Here is a 17,722-nt window from a genome sequence, read left to right as displayed (position 1 = left end):
GGAGTCTCCAACGATGTCAGCAACATGGCTTTTGTTGCTTAATCCAGGCTGTCAATAGAAGTGTCTTTGATCATGGCCTGTGGCTCTTCATCCATGCTGGGATAAATCCGTACCACACCGGGTCGGTAGGGTTGGTTGAGGGGATATCTCTCGACATACTTATCAATCATGAGACCACTGGGAATCGGCCCAAAATAGAGTGGGTGCTTGCGGTTTTTCCTGGCCTCCTTCCGTGTCATGAATTTCATAGAATGGGCAGGGGTGGTAGACTTACCCATCCCTCTTCAGTGTCCCCTCTGGTTGACCTTTCAACCACATCCTTATAGAACAGTCCTTTTGCTCTTGGCTGCCATATCTTAGTTATTCCTCAGAGGTGCCCATAGTCATTGGTGTGGTCATCGAATGACCAGTGCATGTAACACCACACTCCTTTAGGGTTGCATCAAACCCACTTCCCTTCATAGTAATTGGGATCAAATGGGTTTTTCAGCTTCATGGATTTGGTTGGGAATAGTTGGCATTTTGCGTTTCTTTCTCCGAGCTTGTCCTTTTCTGCAACAATGTCGTCTTTTGCTCCTCTTATGTTTACATCCATCAGTATCTGCATTCCGATCACCTCTTCTGCTGTTTTCTTGGATTTTGCCATGCATAGTATGATCCCACTTATTGATGTTGCTGCCAACACAAGAGCTCCCATTATCACCTTCAGTCCGTCTGACGGCCATGATGGCAGCCATGACCATATGTACCATCATGCACCTCTGACTTCAGGCACAGGTACCTGTTCACCCTGCCACCCACCCGCACTGCCTGCTGGCAATCCCTTGCACTGGGGTCTGAATCTGTTACCCTACAGTGCCCCCCCTTGTTTTTCTGCACTTATCATACACATCCTTTGCCTTCAACCTAGCACTTGCCTCTTGCTGGCTGCACTGCCACTGTTTGATACTATTTTTTTATTTGTGTTTTATTTATTTTTATTTCCTTTTGTCTAGCACTTTCCACCTCTCCCCCTTTCCCTTGCACCTTCCCTTTTTTCCCTCTCCCATGCACTTGCACGTTCTCAATGTCACTTGGCCTAATAAGATTGTTGTTTTTGTTCTCCTTTGTTACCCTTCCTTGCCTCGTCATGCTCTGAAACACTTATGAATGAGCACAATACAAATATCAATATCCATACGCTATCCAACTTTGGTCCTTCCCTGTCCCCCTAGCTTCATCTTCCATCTTGGCATGCATCTGTGCCAGCTATGCCACTGCATCTGATAGGGTCCCATTATCTTTGTCGTTGGCAGGTATGAACGTGCAAAAGGAACTCCCTATCTTTGCGCAAACTCCTCCTTCCATAGCCGTGCGAAGGTCCAGAAGGTATCTATTCAGGAGCGCCACCAACCTTACCGCTCTGAGCTCTTCCTATATGGGATTTAACCCATTCACAGTAGAATGAATCATTACCATCACCTCCCAGCGAGTGATCTATAAGCACTTGGCATTTGTCTACATCTCCACAGAGGGTATTATTGATGCCTGTGTTCTGCTGGAACCTCATCTAGTGCTGTTTCTAATGCTCCTGAGAGGTAATTTCCTCCTCTCTTTACTCTGCTCAATCCTGCTTGCTTCACTGCTTTCTCTGTCTTGGCAGTTGGTGCTACTTCAACCGATCTCTTCTTTCTTTTGTTAATGTTCATCTTTGAGGAAGTCCTCGAGCTTCACATCCTTTCTTGGCACGACCATTGCACGACTAGTGAAGGCATGTTGATGTGTACCAATGAGAAAACTCGTCCCCAAGTAGGTGGCAGATTCTCGTATGCTTTTGATCCGCATGTCCAATAGTGATCATCAGCACTGCCATTCCTGCCTTCATAGCTGCGAGTCGTTCAATGTTTTTCCACCCAACATTCTTGCACACTTCAACTTTGCCATTGTTCTAATAGCACAGTGCTGTTTTTTGCAGAGGCATTATCGGCATCGTACCAGCTTCATTCACCACCCATGTCAGTAACTTTGCACTTGCTTCCCATTCCTTCAGGCATTTGTCATTTTCTTTCTGCACTTTGTTCAGTGATGACTGTGCTAGTGCTTTGTTCCCCACCACTCCATCTTGGTTGGCATCCTTCCTTGCAGACAGAGAGGCCAAAATCCACTGGGGGCGGACAAATTCTCCAAAACCACAACCATTAAGTACCTTGTCCAGCAGGGGGGCAGTTTATCACCTTTCCTTTTTAACCTCTATCTGAGATGTCTCTGTGAGATACTTGAAGGTATCGAAGCATATTTCACCAACTATGCTTACGTTGTGTAATTATGTGGTAATTATACAGAGGATAGCGTCAAAATTACGACGTTGTATAATATCATAAAAACATGGATGGAGAACAACTGGATGTGCCTCAACAGCAGCAAAACAGAGATAATGGTTTTTGGAACCCATCAGGCTCGGGCCAAACTGGGGCCAGAATATGAGGCCTTCCACATCAAAGACACTCGCATACAGGTATCTGGGAAGGTGAAAACCCTTGGGCTTGTTTTGGAAGCCTCAATGGGAGCAGACATCCAGGGTCAACATATCCACAAGAGCAAATCATGCCATCTACGCCTCCTCAGAGCGATACAACCACTCCTAAATGAAGAGACCTGTGCCACCATTGCGAGGGCCACCATTCTGTCCTGCCTAGATTATGGGAACGTCCTTATGCTTGGTGCCAGCAAGAGTTGCATTGCCAAATGCCATGTTATGGAAAACAATGCAGTTAGAATAATAAAAAGGAAGAAGAAAAGCGAACATCACCACAGACAGAAGAGCCTTACATTTGTTAAAAATCTAGGACAGGATTCAGTTTAAATCCCTAACATTGGTTCGCATATGCCTGCATGGTAATGCACCAGCGTACCTCAAGGCGAAAATCATCCAATATGTACCCAATGGTGCCTTGAGATCGGAGGCACTGTGTATGATTACAGTAGCAGCCCACAAACAAGCAAATAGTTTGGGTAGGGCTTTCCATTTGCCGGCGGCAAAAAATTGGAATAGCCTCCCGCCATGCATCATACTGAAACCTAGCTACATGGCTTTCAGGAAAAGTCTAAAAACATATCTTTTCAAGTAAGGAGTAGGCCCACCCACTTTGGGTAGTTCAGTCAGGACAGGTCTTTCGTCTTGTATTGTCTTTTGTTGTAACTTTGTGTTTCTGTGTATGCGCCCCAATGGCCGCAGGCTTTCGGTGCTTTATAAACTCATAAATAAAGGGAAAAAAAATAAATAAATCTTTCCATCCATCGTTTGTGTATACTTGACCATACACTAGTATCTGTGGTCTTTTCCAGCATCCTGGCTCTTCTCCTATCTCCCTTACTCTTGTCCAGGGACATAGTAGTTACTTCAAGGTGATGGTCTCCGTCTCTCCCTTCTCACGTCCATCAGTGATGTACTGTAACCTTTCATCTAGCTGCCAATAGTTGTTCATCATGTCCAATGTCTTTACGTAATTATCTTCATACAGGAATGTTCCCTTGGACATCCATCTCAGTGGGGTTGTCTTTCCTTGAAATCTTCCTCAGGTTTGCACCATCAGGCATTATATCTACTAGTGTTCCAGTTTACACATCTGTTGCTCGGGAGCGTGTGACCATTGGATGCCCCGGTTTCCCTAGTTGTGTGAGTTCCCAACGCACTTGTAGCTCTCCTAGGTGCTGACCCTGTCGGTCATGGTGACTTTGTTGCCAGGTGAGGCTGCTGCTTTGTAGGGACTGACATTCAACAAATAGTTCCACACTGTCTCACCCTCTAGTTGGACAGCCCGGTCGGCCACCTTTTCCACAATGTGTGGGCCAGTGAACCTAGGCGCATTCCAGCACCTCACAAAATTCCACAGGAGGAAAATATCCCCCACGCTCACAGGATTTTTGAGTCCAAAGTCTTGTGGTGCGCTGTCCTTGTTGCTCTCTTCGCTGCTTTCAGGGCCTCCCCAGTGTCATTGTATTTGGTGAGAGATAAAAGACGCGCTAGCCACCAGAGAAGTAATTAATTAATTCAATCCCTGACCTAACAGATCTGCAGTCTTTCAGCGCCCTTGTGCGAGGAGCCAGGAGAAGATGCATGTGCTGTCCAGTCACCACCTCATGGGGCGTTAAATGGTGGTCAGACCCAAGATTATTGCTCAATGCAACCAGTGCAAGAGGTAAACAGTGAAGCCAATTCTTCTTGGTGCTCTGATGTGTCTTGGCTATGCACTCTTTGACAAGGCCATTCAGGCGTTCATACACCCCATTCGCTTGCAAGTGGTACGTACAGGCAAATTTGTGCTGGATACCTAACAATGCTGTGATATGCTGAAACACTTCATTGGAAAAGTGAGGCCCATTGTCAGACCGCAGGACCTCACACAGGCCCCATCTTGGAAAAACCTCTCTGATGAGGAATATGGCTGCCATAAGGGCATCTTCATGGGAACAGGGCTCAGCCTCAATCCACCTAGAAAATGGGCACACAACCACTATCATGTAGCACTACCCTTGGCAGACATGGATCATGTCTACATAATCCATATGTAAATGCTAACATGAACCCACTGGTCTTGGTATGGCTCCTCTCACCACTCTCAAGTTATGCCCTGCTGTAACCTGTTGGCAGGTCAACCAGTTGCTCAGGAATTCTGCTAAATGCTCTTTCAAATTGGACAGAACCATGTTTCTTCAATGCATGTAGCAATGACCTCCTTCCCCGTGTGTGTTGGATAGTGAAATTGTGTCAATTCTGTGTTCAATAATGCTAGTGGCATCACCACTTTTCCTGTGTTGTTTTGTTGTCATAGGGCATCCGTTGGACACATTGAGCATCCCCTCCTTGCCTACAGATCCTTCTCTTCCTTGGTTGCAGCTCCCTGCAACTCCATGATCTATGCTTCTGGCAACATGTTGTAACCCTCCTTAAGAACCATATTCTGGTGCACCCTTTCACATTTGAAGCTCCTCCTAGTTCCCATTGCTCCCCAAAATATGCTTAACACTTGGCCTCAAAGTCTGCTGCTTCATTTCAACCTGGAAATGGGATCTTATCCTTTTGTATGTGCTTGGCACTTCACTATGGCTACCTCTGTTGGTTAAGCAATTACTTCGATCAGTCTTCCCAGTAAAAGTGCATGCTGTACTAGAGTCTAGTCTTCCCTCCTGAACCCTCTCCTGAGCCATTGTGCCAGTCCTCAGTGTACTGTTGATCTCACGTAGATGGATTCAGAATAGTCACTTCCTTCTCTATGCTGTTTTCCAGTGCTAATATGAGAGCCATTAGTTCTGCTGCTTGTGCTGAATAATGGGATGGCAGTCACACACTTGCTACTACCTCACTTTGTCACTTTGTCACTTTGTCCCATCTTCCTTCAGCGTAACTACTGATTTGATTTGAATTTGTAAGGCACCGAAGCCCACAGGCATCAGGGTGCCGAGAACCTATCAAGAGTGGGAAAAGCCAGCAGTTGGTCGGCATAGTGCAACACCTTAGCTACTCGAAGAGAATAGTCTTTAGCCTCTTCCTAAATCTCAGGAGGTCTATCTAAGAGCGGTACTCCTTAGGCAGCTGATTCCACAGAGTGGCGGACCGGACAGTAAATGATCTGCCCATGCCCCTAGTTCTTCTACTTATTGGGACAGATAAGCGTACTGACTCACTTTCTCTAGTGGATCTAAGATGATGCTGATTTACAACACAATCTCTCAGATAGTCCGGGGCCTTGCCATACAGGCATCAATGGTCAAAGCTTTAAAACGGACGTGAGCTTCCACTGGAAGCCAGTGTAGACTCTTCCTATACATAGTAATAGGCTGATGTCTAGGAATCCCCTTGAGTATGCGCACAGCATCATTCTTGAGAACTTGGAGGTGCCTCATGCCGTTTTTACTATCTCCAATCATCAGAACATTACAATAATCAACCCCTCGCATGATTAGGGCATGCACGAGGGTCTTGCAATTAGCCATTGTAACATATGGTTTCACTCTCTTAAGTAACCTAAGAAGATATTGTGCTTTTTTACAGACCTGGTCAATATGCAAATTAGAGTTTGAAGAGGAGTCAAAATTAACAACCAATATTTTGACTCGATCTACTGTTTTGATAGAGTGTCTATCAATAGAGAAACTGTCATATTGGCCATCCAATTTAGATCTGGCTTGGGGGCATCCGAAGGGCATGAGCTCCAGTTTAGTGGAGTTCAAGCACATCCCATTTTTGGCCATCCAATATTGGACTGCTGAGTAAGCTTTATTTATGTGTTTCGCATCCTCTGTATACATGCCGCTCAACTCAAAGACAAGCTGGGTGTCATCCACATAGTTTGTAAAATGCACACCCAGCCTGTCTAAGAGTTCACAAAGAGAGCAGCAAAAGACATTAAATAAAGAGGGGGATAAACAGGCACCATGTGGGACTCCATATTCCAGAAGTTTGTATGGGGAATAAGCATGACACCACACTATACGAGATTTAAGGCCAGTCAAGAAGGACTTTAACCAAGTCATAGCCTGAGTGGAATGCAAGCCCTCTAGGGGCAAGCCAGCCAACAGTTTCCCATGGTCGACAAGGTTGAAGGCTGCTGATAAGTCCAACTACATCAGCAGCCCCGCCTTGCCCCTGTCCATAACCTGAAGCATTTCATTCTTCAAGTGCACTTTCGGTTCCCTAGCCAGTTCTATATCTGGATTGATTTTGGTGCAATTTTAAGGACAATTCCAGATATGCTTTTAGCTGGAAGGTAGCCACGTTATCCAATATTTTTGAAAGAAACTGCACGTTAGTAATAGGTCTACAATTAGGCGGCACATTCTGGTCCAGGCCTGGCTTTTTCAACTATGGGGTCACAGAAACCTTTTTTTAGTATCTCAGGCACACAGGATTCCCTAAAGCTAGCATTAATCAGGAAAACTAAAAAAAGGAAGAAATAGCTGCTTATTGTTTGTCCCATACTGCAGTCCCAGTATGTCTGTCCCCATCAGTCTGGTCAATTGTTGAAGAACTGTCACTATAGAGCATGTCTCCCCCTCAAGTGCAACCTCCTGTACCTTGCTAGTGCCACTGAACAACTATGTTTACTGTACAGTAGAGCGGATTGTTTCCTACCTGTAGGACAGCTGCCAAACATGTTGCTGGGTTAACAGTTCTACATCTCACTATTTTCAGGGCTACATTGGATATTATCACTTGATACCCTGATGCCCTTTGTGTTGTCAGAGTACTCTTTGGTTTCTGTGGTATTGCAAAGAGAATGTGCTCCACGTAAAGAGTGGTGGTGCACACCATCATCACTGCTGCTTATTTCTTCACTGCAAATGCGGCAGCTGCCAAAGCTTGTTCACATGAGTAGTGTTCTCTCATAACTGGGTCCGGTTGCCCACTGTAGTAGTAGTGGGTGTGAGTCTGGGTGTGAGTGTGGTCCATGTCAGTGTCTTTGTTCCTTTCTGTGCTTCTTTCAGTGCACCTAGCAGTGGTCTTGTGTATGTGCTGTAGTCAAAGACCCATGCTCTGAAGTATTTACATAACCCTAAGAACTGTTGCATTTCCCTCACTGTCATGGGCTTAGGGGTCTTGCGTACTGTCCCTGCTCTCTTTGGAGTGATCTGTCGGCCATTTTGTGATAATGGCTGTCCAATGTACAGCACCTCCTTCTGACAGTACTGTAGTTTGGCCATGTCCACCTTGTATTCCTTGTCAGCTAGCACAGTCAGCAGGTGTACCGAGTCCTCCCTACACTGCTCTTCTGTCATGCTGCAGATCAAACTGTCATCTACATATTGCAAAACTATGCTCTCAATCTGTATGTTACTTAAGCCCATCTGTATCACTCTGTTAAAGATAGATGGTGACTTGCAGTACCCCTATGGCAAATGAGCATGTTTTCACTTCTGGTTTCTATACATAAAGCTGGTCAAGTTTTGTGAGCCTGGGTATAATGGCACTGAGAAGAATGCATTCTTCAAATCAATGACCGTGAAACAGGAAGCTTCAGCTGGAATACTGCATAGAAATATTGCTGGATTTGCAACTAAAGTATACTGTGCTTCTACAATATGGTTGAGAGTCCTTAAATCCTGTAGGAAACCTCATGACCGCCTTGTGGCCTTGCACACTGGATACACCACAGTGTTACATGGGGAGTCTGATGGTACAAGAATGCCTCTCTCAATCACGGCTGTGATTGTCTCATAAATGCCCTCATCTTATTTGGTTAGGGGGTACTGTTTCACTCTTGCCAAGATTGCTCCTGGCTACAGCTTGATCTTCACTCCTCCTATGCTCGTTATGCACCCAAGTCATAGGGACTTGTAGTCCATAGGCTGTTGGGTACCTTAGCAATGTCCTCCTCCCAGAATGTTGTTGGTGCCTCCAGTGCCATTGCCATTAATTGTGGCACTTCTCTGTAATGGATTTGAACCAGTAGGTCACACTCATTTCGAATACCATCTCTATGTCTAGCCTTTCTTCCCTGAAAAGATCTTCGTCTGTCACTGTTGTCAACCTGCATCCCTCTGCTACTGCAATCACTGCTCTCCATGCCCGTTCTGTGTCATTCATCCCATGTACTGTAATCCAATCCTCCCTTGAAACCACTGCCTCTATTTCTGCTGGCACTAATGTTCCCTCTGGCTCATCCTTTAGTAGCTCTGGCCTGAATAGGTACTCATTTGGAACTTGCCACACCTTCCCTTCAATGCCTGGAAGCCATGCAATGGCAATGTTGGTTCCATACTGGAACATCTGTGGGTCCACTGGCACCCCCCCCTCTGTACCTTGCGTCCACAGTAATCTTGAATGATCCGTCTTACATTTAGCATGTGTATTCTGGGTGTGGTGCACGCAATTCCCTTGTCTGTGAATGAGATGTTCATGTTCAGTCTGCTAATAATGTCTCGTTCCAGAATGTATGCAGGTGTCAGTCGAGAGTAAAGCAAAGGTAGTGATCGATCGTTATCTCCTATCGAAAGTGCGATATTGTCTGTTAAAGAAATCACTTCCCGAGTGCTACTGTTTTGTCCCAAGGCCCTCGAGTTTTAAGGCACCAAAGCTCTTGAATCTCCTGAATGTTCTGCACAGGGTCTTCATCTTCCCTTATTTTCCCTGACGTATTTTCCCTGACGTAATGGCTCCAATATGAGATGTGTCTGGGTATTGTGTCCTCAGTGCTTGCCATACTGCTGCCCTGCAAATGGTGAACCGTCATGTGCTGTGTTCTGTGTCATCACCCCTGGGAACCCTGCCCTTTTCCATACATCATCAGCTGCTTCACCTAAGATCAATGCTAAATGTCCCTCTCGTCCCCACCCGAACTTGTCCTCATTGTCAGACCCTGTGTCCATATTACTACAAAAATTGTCTGCAAAACTCAGCCTCCTCGATGTTAAGTCTGTGCTAGGTTTCATACTTAGGTTATGTCCCTCAAATCCTATCTGTTCGCTCCTGTACAAGCCCCAAGGCCTGGCCCCTCCCAGTCTATAGTGCTCCTGCTTCGTGAGCTGGCGCTGTCTGGTTCTGTCCGTCCGTCCTTTGATCTGCCACTTCCACTATCTGGGGCAGCTTATGCCTTTACCACCATTCTTGCCCGCTCATCCTCTTTCCTGCATGCTCTTTCCTTTGCTAGTCTATCCATTGCATTTTCCCTGATACATTATTTAATACCTTTACCTGACATTGAGTAAAGGGTTTCGATAGTCTGCTGTCAAGGGAGAAAATTCCAATATAGTAACAATACTTTTCAGTTTCTAAGAGCCTCTCGTCCTCCACCACTGAACAGGCGTTCTCAGCGAACCACCCCTCCTTCACAATCACTGCTGCCTCCACAGACACACCCACAATCTTGCATATGCACCTTCTGTGCACCGCCAGTGGTTCACCACATCTGCCAATCCTAAGATCCAATACTAAATCCTCACTGTCTCAAACTATCTGTGTCCTATGTGCAAACCTATGGGGGACGTCACCAGTTCTAGACAAGCTACTACACAAACAGATACTGCACGCACAACATAGTAGCCTGTCACTTCCCAAACCATACAAATACCCCACAGTTGTCTACCCGCAAACCAGGCGAAGTATACCAATATTCTCGAACTGCACCATATGCGTTGCGTAGCATGCAAAACATCACAGTCCAGGAGACTTAACCACTCAACTATTCTTCGGCAATCTATGCCCGCTCCCTTGCTAACCGTTACGGGGATACCGTCATCTATGACCCAAGCTAAAACGACCAACTCACAGGAATACCTTTATTGACATATCTTCTTTCATCCAAGCCCTCTAGTCAATATTCTAGGTTATTCACCAGAACCTTTTACCTCTAAAACCAAATGGGTCCTAAACATCGAAAACTGACTTCTACCTCCGCTGCTGTCCCTACTGTTTGACAGTGCTCGACAATACTTTGACAATACTTGATACCGTCCCACACCCACAGTTGCCATTAGACTGGGTTAATACGCCATGGCCTGTCGCGCTGCTCGGCTGCCGACTCCTCCTCAAGACGCTCCCCTCCCCATACTGGTCTGCCTGGACAACACGCTGACTGCAGCAGGATGATTTCCAAGGGGCTCCTAATGGCCTTTACACTGGGAACGCGTTTTCCTGTATTCTCAAAATAGCGGGGGTCCTGCAATCAGGTTCGGAGGCGAAGGAGACAACCTGGTGCAGGGCTCACACAGTGAACCATCACTTCTGATACCAACTTGTTGTGATGGACCCCCAGGTATGCCAGAGGGACACTGGAAGTCCACAGACTTGGAGAGCCCAACTCCCTCCTTCCTAAGATACACAGAGGACTCGGTCAACAGAAAGTTAAAACTGTGGTTAATTACAGGCAAACCCAACAGGGATCAGCACAGGAACAGAAGAGGCCGGTTTTACAATACAATTACATCTGAGTGACATCACAACCTAGGCCCTTCTCCAGGAATCCTATCGGGCCACATGATTGGGTATTGAGTATTTTACCACCTATAGTGGACTATATAGATGTTCCTCTACTGATCCTCTACCAATCCTTGCATGTCAGGTGGCGGGCCTGGTGCATCCCCAAGTTACGATCTATGACAATGTTGCAGTGTGGTAGACTTAACATTGGTTTTGCCCTTTGCTACCCACCCCTAGGGTACTAAACTGTGATTGGCTAGAGCTGACGTCCCCCAGGCCTGGCACCCACAAAAGGTTCTCAGCTCTCTGTGTACCTCTTCAAAGTAACAAGAACGACTATGTGTCTGCATTATAACTTGTTTACACCACCTTAGCTTATGTGAGTGCTCTCCTAATTGGCTCAACACTTGTAGAACGTTGTTGCAGATGTGTCGCTATCTGTGTCTAGCAGCCTGGGACCAGTGGTCCTTTGCCAACGCTGCTCGCTGTCCATTGTCTGCTTTGGACACATCACATGTTCAGAGAAAACGAATTTGAGCTGTGCAGCTCTGAATTATGAGTATTTATTTGCATTTTGTGCAGCTGGTCCACTTGTCGTTTGCGGATTGGAATGTCCTCCGTATCTCCTGGCCTTGGCAGTGGGTCCTGTCTCACACGTTTTGCTCTATGTGCAGCCCGAATTTCAGCTCAGCTCATCTCTTGCTGAGGGGGCCTGTGGCCTGCTGTAATTTTCCTAAACCTTATAATGTGGTTTCTACAGTGTGCCTACGATACTATATTTCCATAGTTTAGTCACACTCGGTTCCGTCAGGTCCCATAGGTGATCTTGCAGTTACCTAGGGTTATTTGCATGTAAGCATCTGCAAGCTGTGCTCAGTATCTCTTGTCTCTTGCGGTTTCATCGTTGCTGTGTTTGTCTAATGATAAAATAATAAAAGAAATTACAATATGTATATGTATCTGTCCACTAATTATAGAACTGTACGCTCATTTTCTTCATGTATTCGAGTGTGTGTTTGTTTCTCGAAGTGTAGATGGCACATGTGCTGCATGTCTAATGCTGCTATGTCGTGGTGCCTCTAACAAGGCCAGCAACATGGCTTCTTGATGCTTAGTCCAGGCTGTCAATAGACGAGTCTTTGATCATGGCCTGTGGCTCTTCATCCATGCTGGGGTAAATCAATACTGCACCTGGTCTGCAGGGTTGATTGAGGGGATATGGTTGGCTGAGGGGGTATCTCTCTACATACTTTTCAAACATGAGACCACTGGGAATCAGTCTGAAATATAGAATGGATGCTTGTGGTTTTTCCTGGCCTTATTCTGCGTAATTAATTTCGTAGGGGGTGGAGGTGGTAGGCTTTCCCATCCCTCTTTATACTGCCAGACCCATAAAGAGATGGGCAATGTCCTGGATGGTCATGTCCCATCTTGAGCCGGCTAGGGATGCTAGTGCAAGCCCTGAACACTCTTCAAGGACAGACACTGGTATAAAGCCCTCAGTCCCTTCCTCCTTCTGAGCCATCTGCTTAGGAATCCCCTCTATCTCTTCCAACTTGCGTTTGTCCATCTCCGGTATGATTGCGCCTGTAGACAAGTGTTTCTAGGCACAGCAGGGTATGACCAACAACGTCACACCCTTCCCTGGGTAGGCCCACCTGACAGCTCTATTGCACACACCTTTACTGCTGGGTACGACTATCTTCTCTCCAAATTCATGTCCAAACAATTCAGAGACATTGCCCAGCAAGTCTTGTAGTGAATTTGCAGCTACCATTATCTCTTGCATTGCCATGATATTATCTCAGGCCTCCCACTTTCAGGACACCTTGAGAACTCTTGACCTCTGGCACAAGGATCCCCTGCACCCGAATAGCCCCGTCTGATGATTCTGCCTTCTCACCCTCCTCTTTTTATCCTCCTCCTTGGTACGCCACCTGTTGCATTATCAAACCCTCCTTTATGAAACCTTCTTCCTCTCCTCTTCCTGAGCTGTCACACATGATTCTTCCGACTCAAGCAACATGTGCTTTGGTTGTGACTGACTCACTGCAGAACAACCGACCCTTCAATCACAAGAGGCAAACATTTCTCCTCCAAGACCTGTCAACTGACATTTCCATCCCCCCGAAGTAAGAACCTCCTCTTTTTCCTCCACTTCTCCCTCCAACTGAAACTAGACAAAATCAGCTAAGACAATTTATTAGGGCAAAATAAAGGTATTCACACAAGATGCACACTGACAACTGGAAAGGTTCTCAGACAAACAACAAAAAGTGACTAAAGCACAGAAAGGTTTCTCTGGTTCACACACAATTGGAGTGTGCGTAATGTTTTTTACAAAAAACTGGAAATAGAAGTGGCAGCAGTATTTAGGGTAAAACACAAAGTAAATTAAACCAATGGAAGAAGTCATACAAGACTTAGCAGGACAAACCCACAGCCATGTAGGATTAAGAATACGGAAGGGAAACTTTTTTTTTGTTTTATGGATTCATCTTTTGAGGTAAAGGATGCAAGGATCTGGGCCTGCACTTCATGCTGGCCGTTTTGCCGCTTTTTTCATGGCTTTTTTAAATGGAGAAAAGACCCCTTTACCCATCTCTCACACTCTGCCTCCAACTCCCCATGCCCCTAAAAATTGAAAAATTACAAAGTTTTTACCCTGCCCTCTTCTCTTAAAAAAAAAAAAAGATTCTACACAAAATGATACCAATAAAAAAGTAAAATTACTATTTCACCAAATGCAGTGAAGTGGCCATGCCAACGTGAGTGGGTTCCGAGTGGAAGGTGTTAGGAAAGATTTTGTAATTGTAGGTAATTTTCCTTCCATGTGGCAACCCCTAAACTTTTTGCTGTTGTTTTCACCTTGTTCTTGACTTTGCCAGAGAAGTGCAGCCTTCTGCCGCACTCCTCTGGGCTTTCGCTCCTTTCTTACGGGGAAACTGACATGCCCTTAAGACAGTCAGTACCGGGGAACGCTGTTTCCCGTAGTTTCCTTTATCATGTTGCGGCTTTAGTGCAACATGACACAAGAGGGCACTGTAAGCTAAGTTACAGCTCTCTTGGGTCTCTAGCCTTCTACAGGCCCTAGATACTCTTTTAGGATGGTATTTTGATCGGTGCAAGTCATTCAGGGACTGGAATGGTGGCAGCGATCGTTTTGTTTATTTTGAGCTCCTTTTGGCGTTCTGAGCACGTTTTTCGCACTGAACCCAAAATGGTGGCCTGGCTCCCAAAATGGCCAGACCACGAGGCTCCTTTGTCCTGTCCACTGACCGTCTTGCTCCCTTCACCTTACCCAGGTCGGGCGACCCGGGGCCTTCCTTATTTGGGCATGTACTTTCCCACGAAACGTGGTTGTTTTCGCGGGCTTCTACATGTCGTTTGTGTGCCTCCAGGGTGTGAGCTGGGATGTCTGGTCCCAATACACATCCTGGGTGCCAGAGAGTCTAGGGTGGTGTGAATGCCTGGGACCACCGTGGTCCGTGATTGGTCCACGTATGGTATGTGTGTTGATGAGCGGATCTCCCATTGGCTCCCCTCCGTTTTGGCGCGAAGGGAACCGTGGATAAGAGGGAGCTGGAAACACCACTACCATGTCGATCTCCTGAGTTCTCACGAACGAAGGAATACAGGAGCCAAGTATCCTGCAACCAAGAGGCTGGACCGAGGAATCGCTGGTGACCCGCTGAAGGAATCCTCCTTTGCACTGCTGTCGTCCTGTGAAACCCTTTCCTCCTTGGATCGAACCAGAAGGCCTGTACTGGTGCTTCGACCTTTGGTATAGCAGGAAGAGCTATTCCCGGCGACTTCATCCTCTGCTGCCAAGTAAGCCTTCGGAAGTGTCTCTGGGCCATCCAGTTGACTGACCAGCTTACAAGGGAGTCCTGCTCTGTAACTGCCACCAGGTTGTGTTGTATTTCGAGTCCTGGTCACTCTCCCACGCTTCGTACACTTGGCGTTCCCAAGTCTGAAGGGAGGAGTGTACATTTGGCTTGAATACACACGGCCGCTCCGTTGTCCTGCTGCGGCAACAAACTGTGCTGGTTTCGTCGATTGGGACGTCTTTTTGCTCTACACGACTACGAGGCATTCCCTGCTCTTCTGAACCTGCCAGCTGCTGAAACTAACGTGGAGAAGCCTGGGTCTGCTTGCTTCGGGGACCAGTGAGTAGTTTAGCTAGGATCTGGTCGCCCTCCTGCAGTATCCCATCGCTTTTCCCTGCTGTGTAAAAACAGCACCCTTTTGGCCGTACTCGCGCTCTGCTTCTGCCCGCTGTGGAGGCTGCGCTTGAGTTGCGGAACCTGTTCTCCTTCTGCTGTGCACTAACCCGAACTGCCTGACTTCCTCCGAAGAGCTTCCCCTTTTGCCCGTTGGCACCGGCGTGGCAGGTACTTTGAGCACAAGGCTCCACTCTTCGCAGGGCTCGGACTTCCATCTAGTTAGGTGCCTCTGAAGGCGAACTGAGTCTAAAGCGTTATCGCACTGCCTGTTTTCCTTTCCTTTCAGGTGGACTACATATTTCGTGCTTTAAACGCTTGCGACTGTGTATTTGTATATATATTGTGTTGATATGGTATGTGTTGGTTTAATATTGTGATATTGTGATTTTCTCGCTACGGTCATTGTTTTAAAGGCCTTAAAATAAATGTGTATCTACCTTTTGGTGCTTTTGTAGTTTTTGGAGCATGACAACAGAGACGGAGAACATGGGTCCGGGAAGTAAAAACATGTTCTTTTCGTCAACGCTTTTATATTGGGAAAATAGGGATTAAATGGAAAGATGTGAAATTTGGGCTCATAACACAAACATAAAACGAGTAAGCTCACAGGTAAAGACCATCCAACTCCACCCAAGTCCACCAAACCACCTCTAAAACCTGTGTTCAAAGCAAGCAGGAACTGACGGGAGCGGTTTTCCACTGCTTGTATTTGTTATAGTTCCATTGCCGTTTACAAATAATTGTACATTTCTGGAACTGGGCTTTTAATGCCACATCATACACCTTCATTGTACTTGATTGACTTAAGCGTGATCACTTTACTTGGCCTTGTGATAAGCTGGTAAGCAGTAGAACAATGCGTAAACTCTACCAATGAGGAACATTTTGGAAGTATGATGTAAAAGCGGGGAGCACAAATTCTTCACATTATGCATCTACTGTGTTTTTCATAAAAACCCTAGCAGAACCCTTGATGGGCAAAACAAATACCTTATATATTTTATCTATGTATCCCTTTGGCTTTAAAGTGTGCCTGATTTCACTCCTTTGCTTGTGAACGTGTACCTTTGCTAAAACAATTCCAGCTGCTCCTGGACCACTTTGGAGGTATCAGGTTATAATGTCCCCATACATAACGTCGCCGGGAAAAGCCCCTGTCAACATTATATATGGTGACATTATGCATGGGGACGGGTTGCAAGGATGTCCCCCGCTTCCCTTGTAAAAAAATATAATAATTTGGGGGTTGTCCCCTGCATGTTCAATGTAATAATGTCTTTGCAAAAAACGTCGACTTATGTCAGGAGACATTTCCGTTGGGACATTATGACATGGAACCACTTTCGAGTGATTAGAAGCATCCCAAAGTGAAGATCCCACAGCCTGTACAGCATAAGAGAGGCAGATTTAAGAAATGTGTGCTACATTAAACGGTGAATTGGAAAACCGAGATCCCTATCCCACTACTTTACACTTGAACTGTAATACATTAAAATAGCGTGAAACTGTTGTACAACTTTAATGACTGTGATATCAGGTTGGACGTGGAAAAGAAATTGTTTTGCCACCTCCCCTTGCGCTAATTTGAAGCAACAAATACACCTAAACGCAAATCTATTCTGATGAAGAGAACAGCATGTAACACGATTCAGGAGGCCCCGTTTCACCCCATCCAATCTATGTGGCTGTCTATACATCCTCTTAACACTCTGTTGCTCGTTTTCCCACTCACACATCCATGCTGCATTCCAGTTCAGAGTTCTGCTACTTTTTTGTTTCACTTGTACCTGTATAAAATATACTGAGTTTGTCTGGTACACTACTAATCTTAAGGAAAAAATAAAACCATAAAGGGAAAAGGAAAGTGAGCTGGGCATGTTCAGAGTCATGAAACCTCCCTAGAGACTGTAGGCCACTAAATCGTTCATCACACCTCCCCGGACAATTCAGTGACTCTGATTGGCCTGCCAAAGTTGAACCCACTCCTCTGAACTCACTTGTGAGTTTAATCCTGGTTTCAGTCTGCAGGAGAATCCTCTGAGATCTCACCGATCCAGAAGGTGCATTACGGGGGCAGAGACATGGTGCGAGACTGCAATCGACCAGGTGGAGGTGGCATTAGTGTAGTACAGCAATGGGGAGCAGTAGAAATTATAAGGGAAGTGATGGGCTGTGTTTATGTGTTGATTTCAAAAGCAAAGCCTCAAAATGGCCACCCAAACCTGCAGAGTTTCCCATGACGCAGCACATAATGCAAACATGATTGAATTAGCTTCATCTTATACTTCTCACAGTCAAAACACTTGGTCTTCATTATGCTTACGCTTGTCTGGTTCTCCGTCTACGCCTTCGCTTTCTGTGTCACTGGGAAATGCCCAAGGTTGATGGGTGACCTGAAGCTGCTGAAATCCTTCTTCCTGCTGAACAGATGAGATTTGTTTTCAGAATCACTCTTGTCAAATGATGAACACAGTTAATTGTAAATATCTAGATGTCAATGTTGTCTGTTGTCAAGGTGTTCTGTAATTTGAATAGTTTCAACTGAGATTAATATGATCTTCTCCCAACAACCGACCAGTGTGCATCGCAGGAAAGAAAGTTT

The 17,722-nt window shown here is 45.9% G+C and overlaps 1 protein-coding gene across 3 annotated transcripts in view; it reads right to left on the bottom strand.

Moving 5' to 3' along the window:
- Positions 1-17,722, bottom strand: part of C5QH8orf34 (chromosome 5q C8orf34 homolog) — a 1,794,780-nt gene that overhangs the window by 96,347 nt on the left and 1,680,711 nt on the right. For 2 of the 3 annotated variants that reach the window (XM_069621156.1, XM_069621158.1), the window contains exon 13: positions 17,444-17,540. In XM_069621156.1, coding sequence (XP_069477257.1) covers positions 17,444-17,540 — 97 coding nt within the window. The remainder of the gene's footprint in view (positions 1-17,443; positions 17,541-17,722) is intronic. The other variant, XM_069621157.1, reaches the window with a different exon arrangement.

This window comes from Ambystoma mexicanum, chromosome 5q, assembly GCF_040938575.1.
Source record: "Ambystoma mexicanum isolate Mex_15411 chromosome 5q, UKY_AmexF1_1, whole genome shotgun sequence".
Taxonomy (NCBI): domain Eukaryota; kingdom Metazoa; phylum Chordata; class Amphibia; order Caudata; family Ambystomatidae; genus Ambystoma; species Ambystoma mexicanum.
The sequence above is the reverse complement of the archived record's forward strand: the minus strand, read 5'-3'. Positions and strand labels throughout refer to the sequence as shown.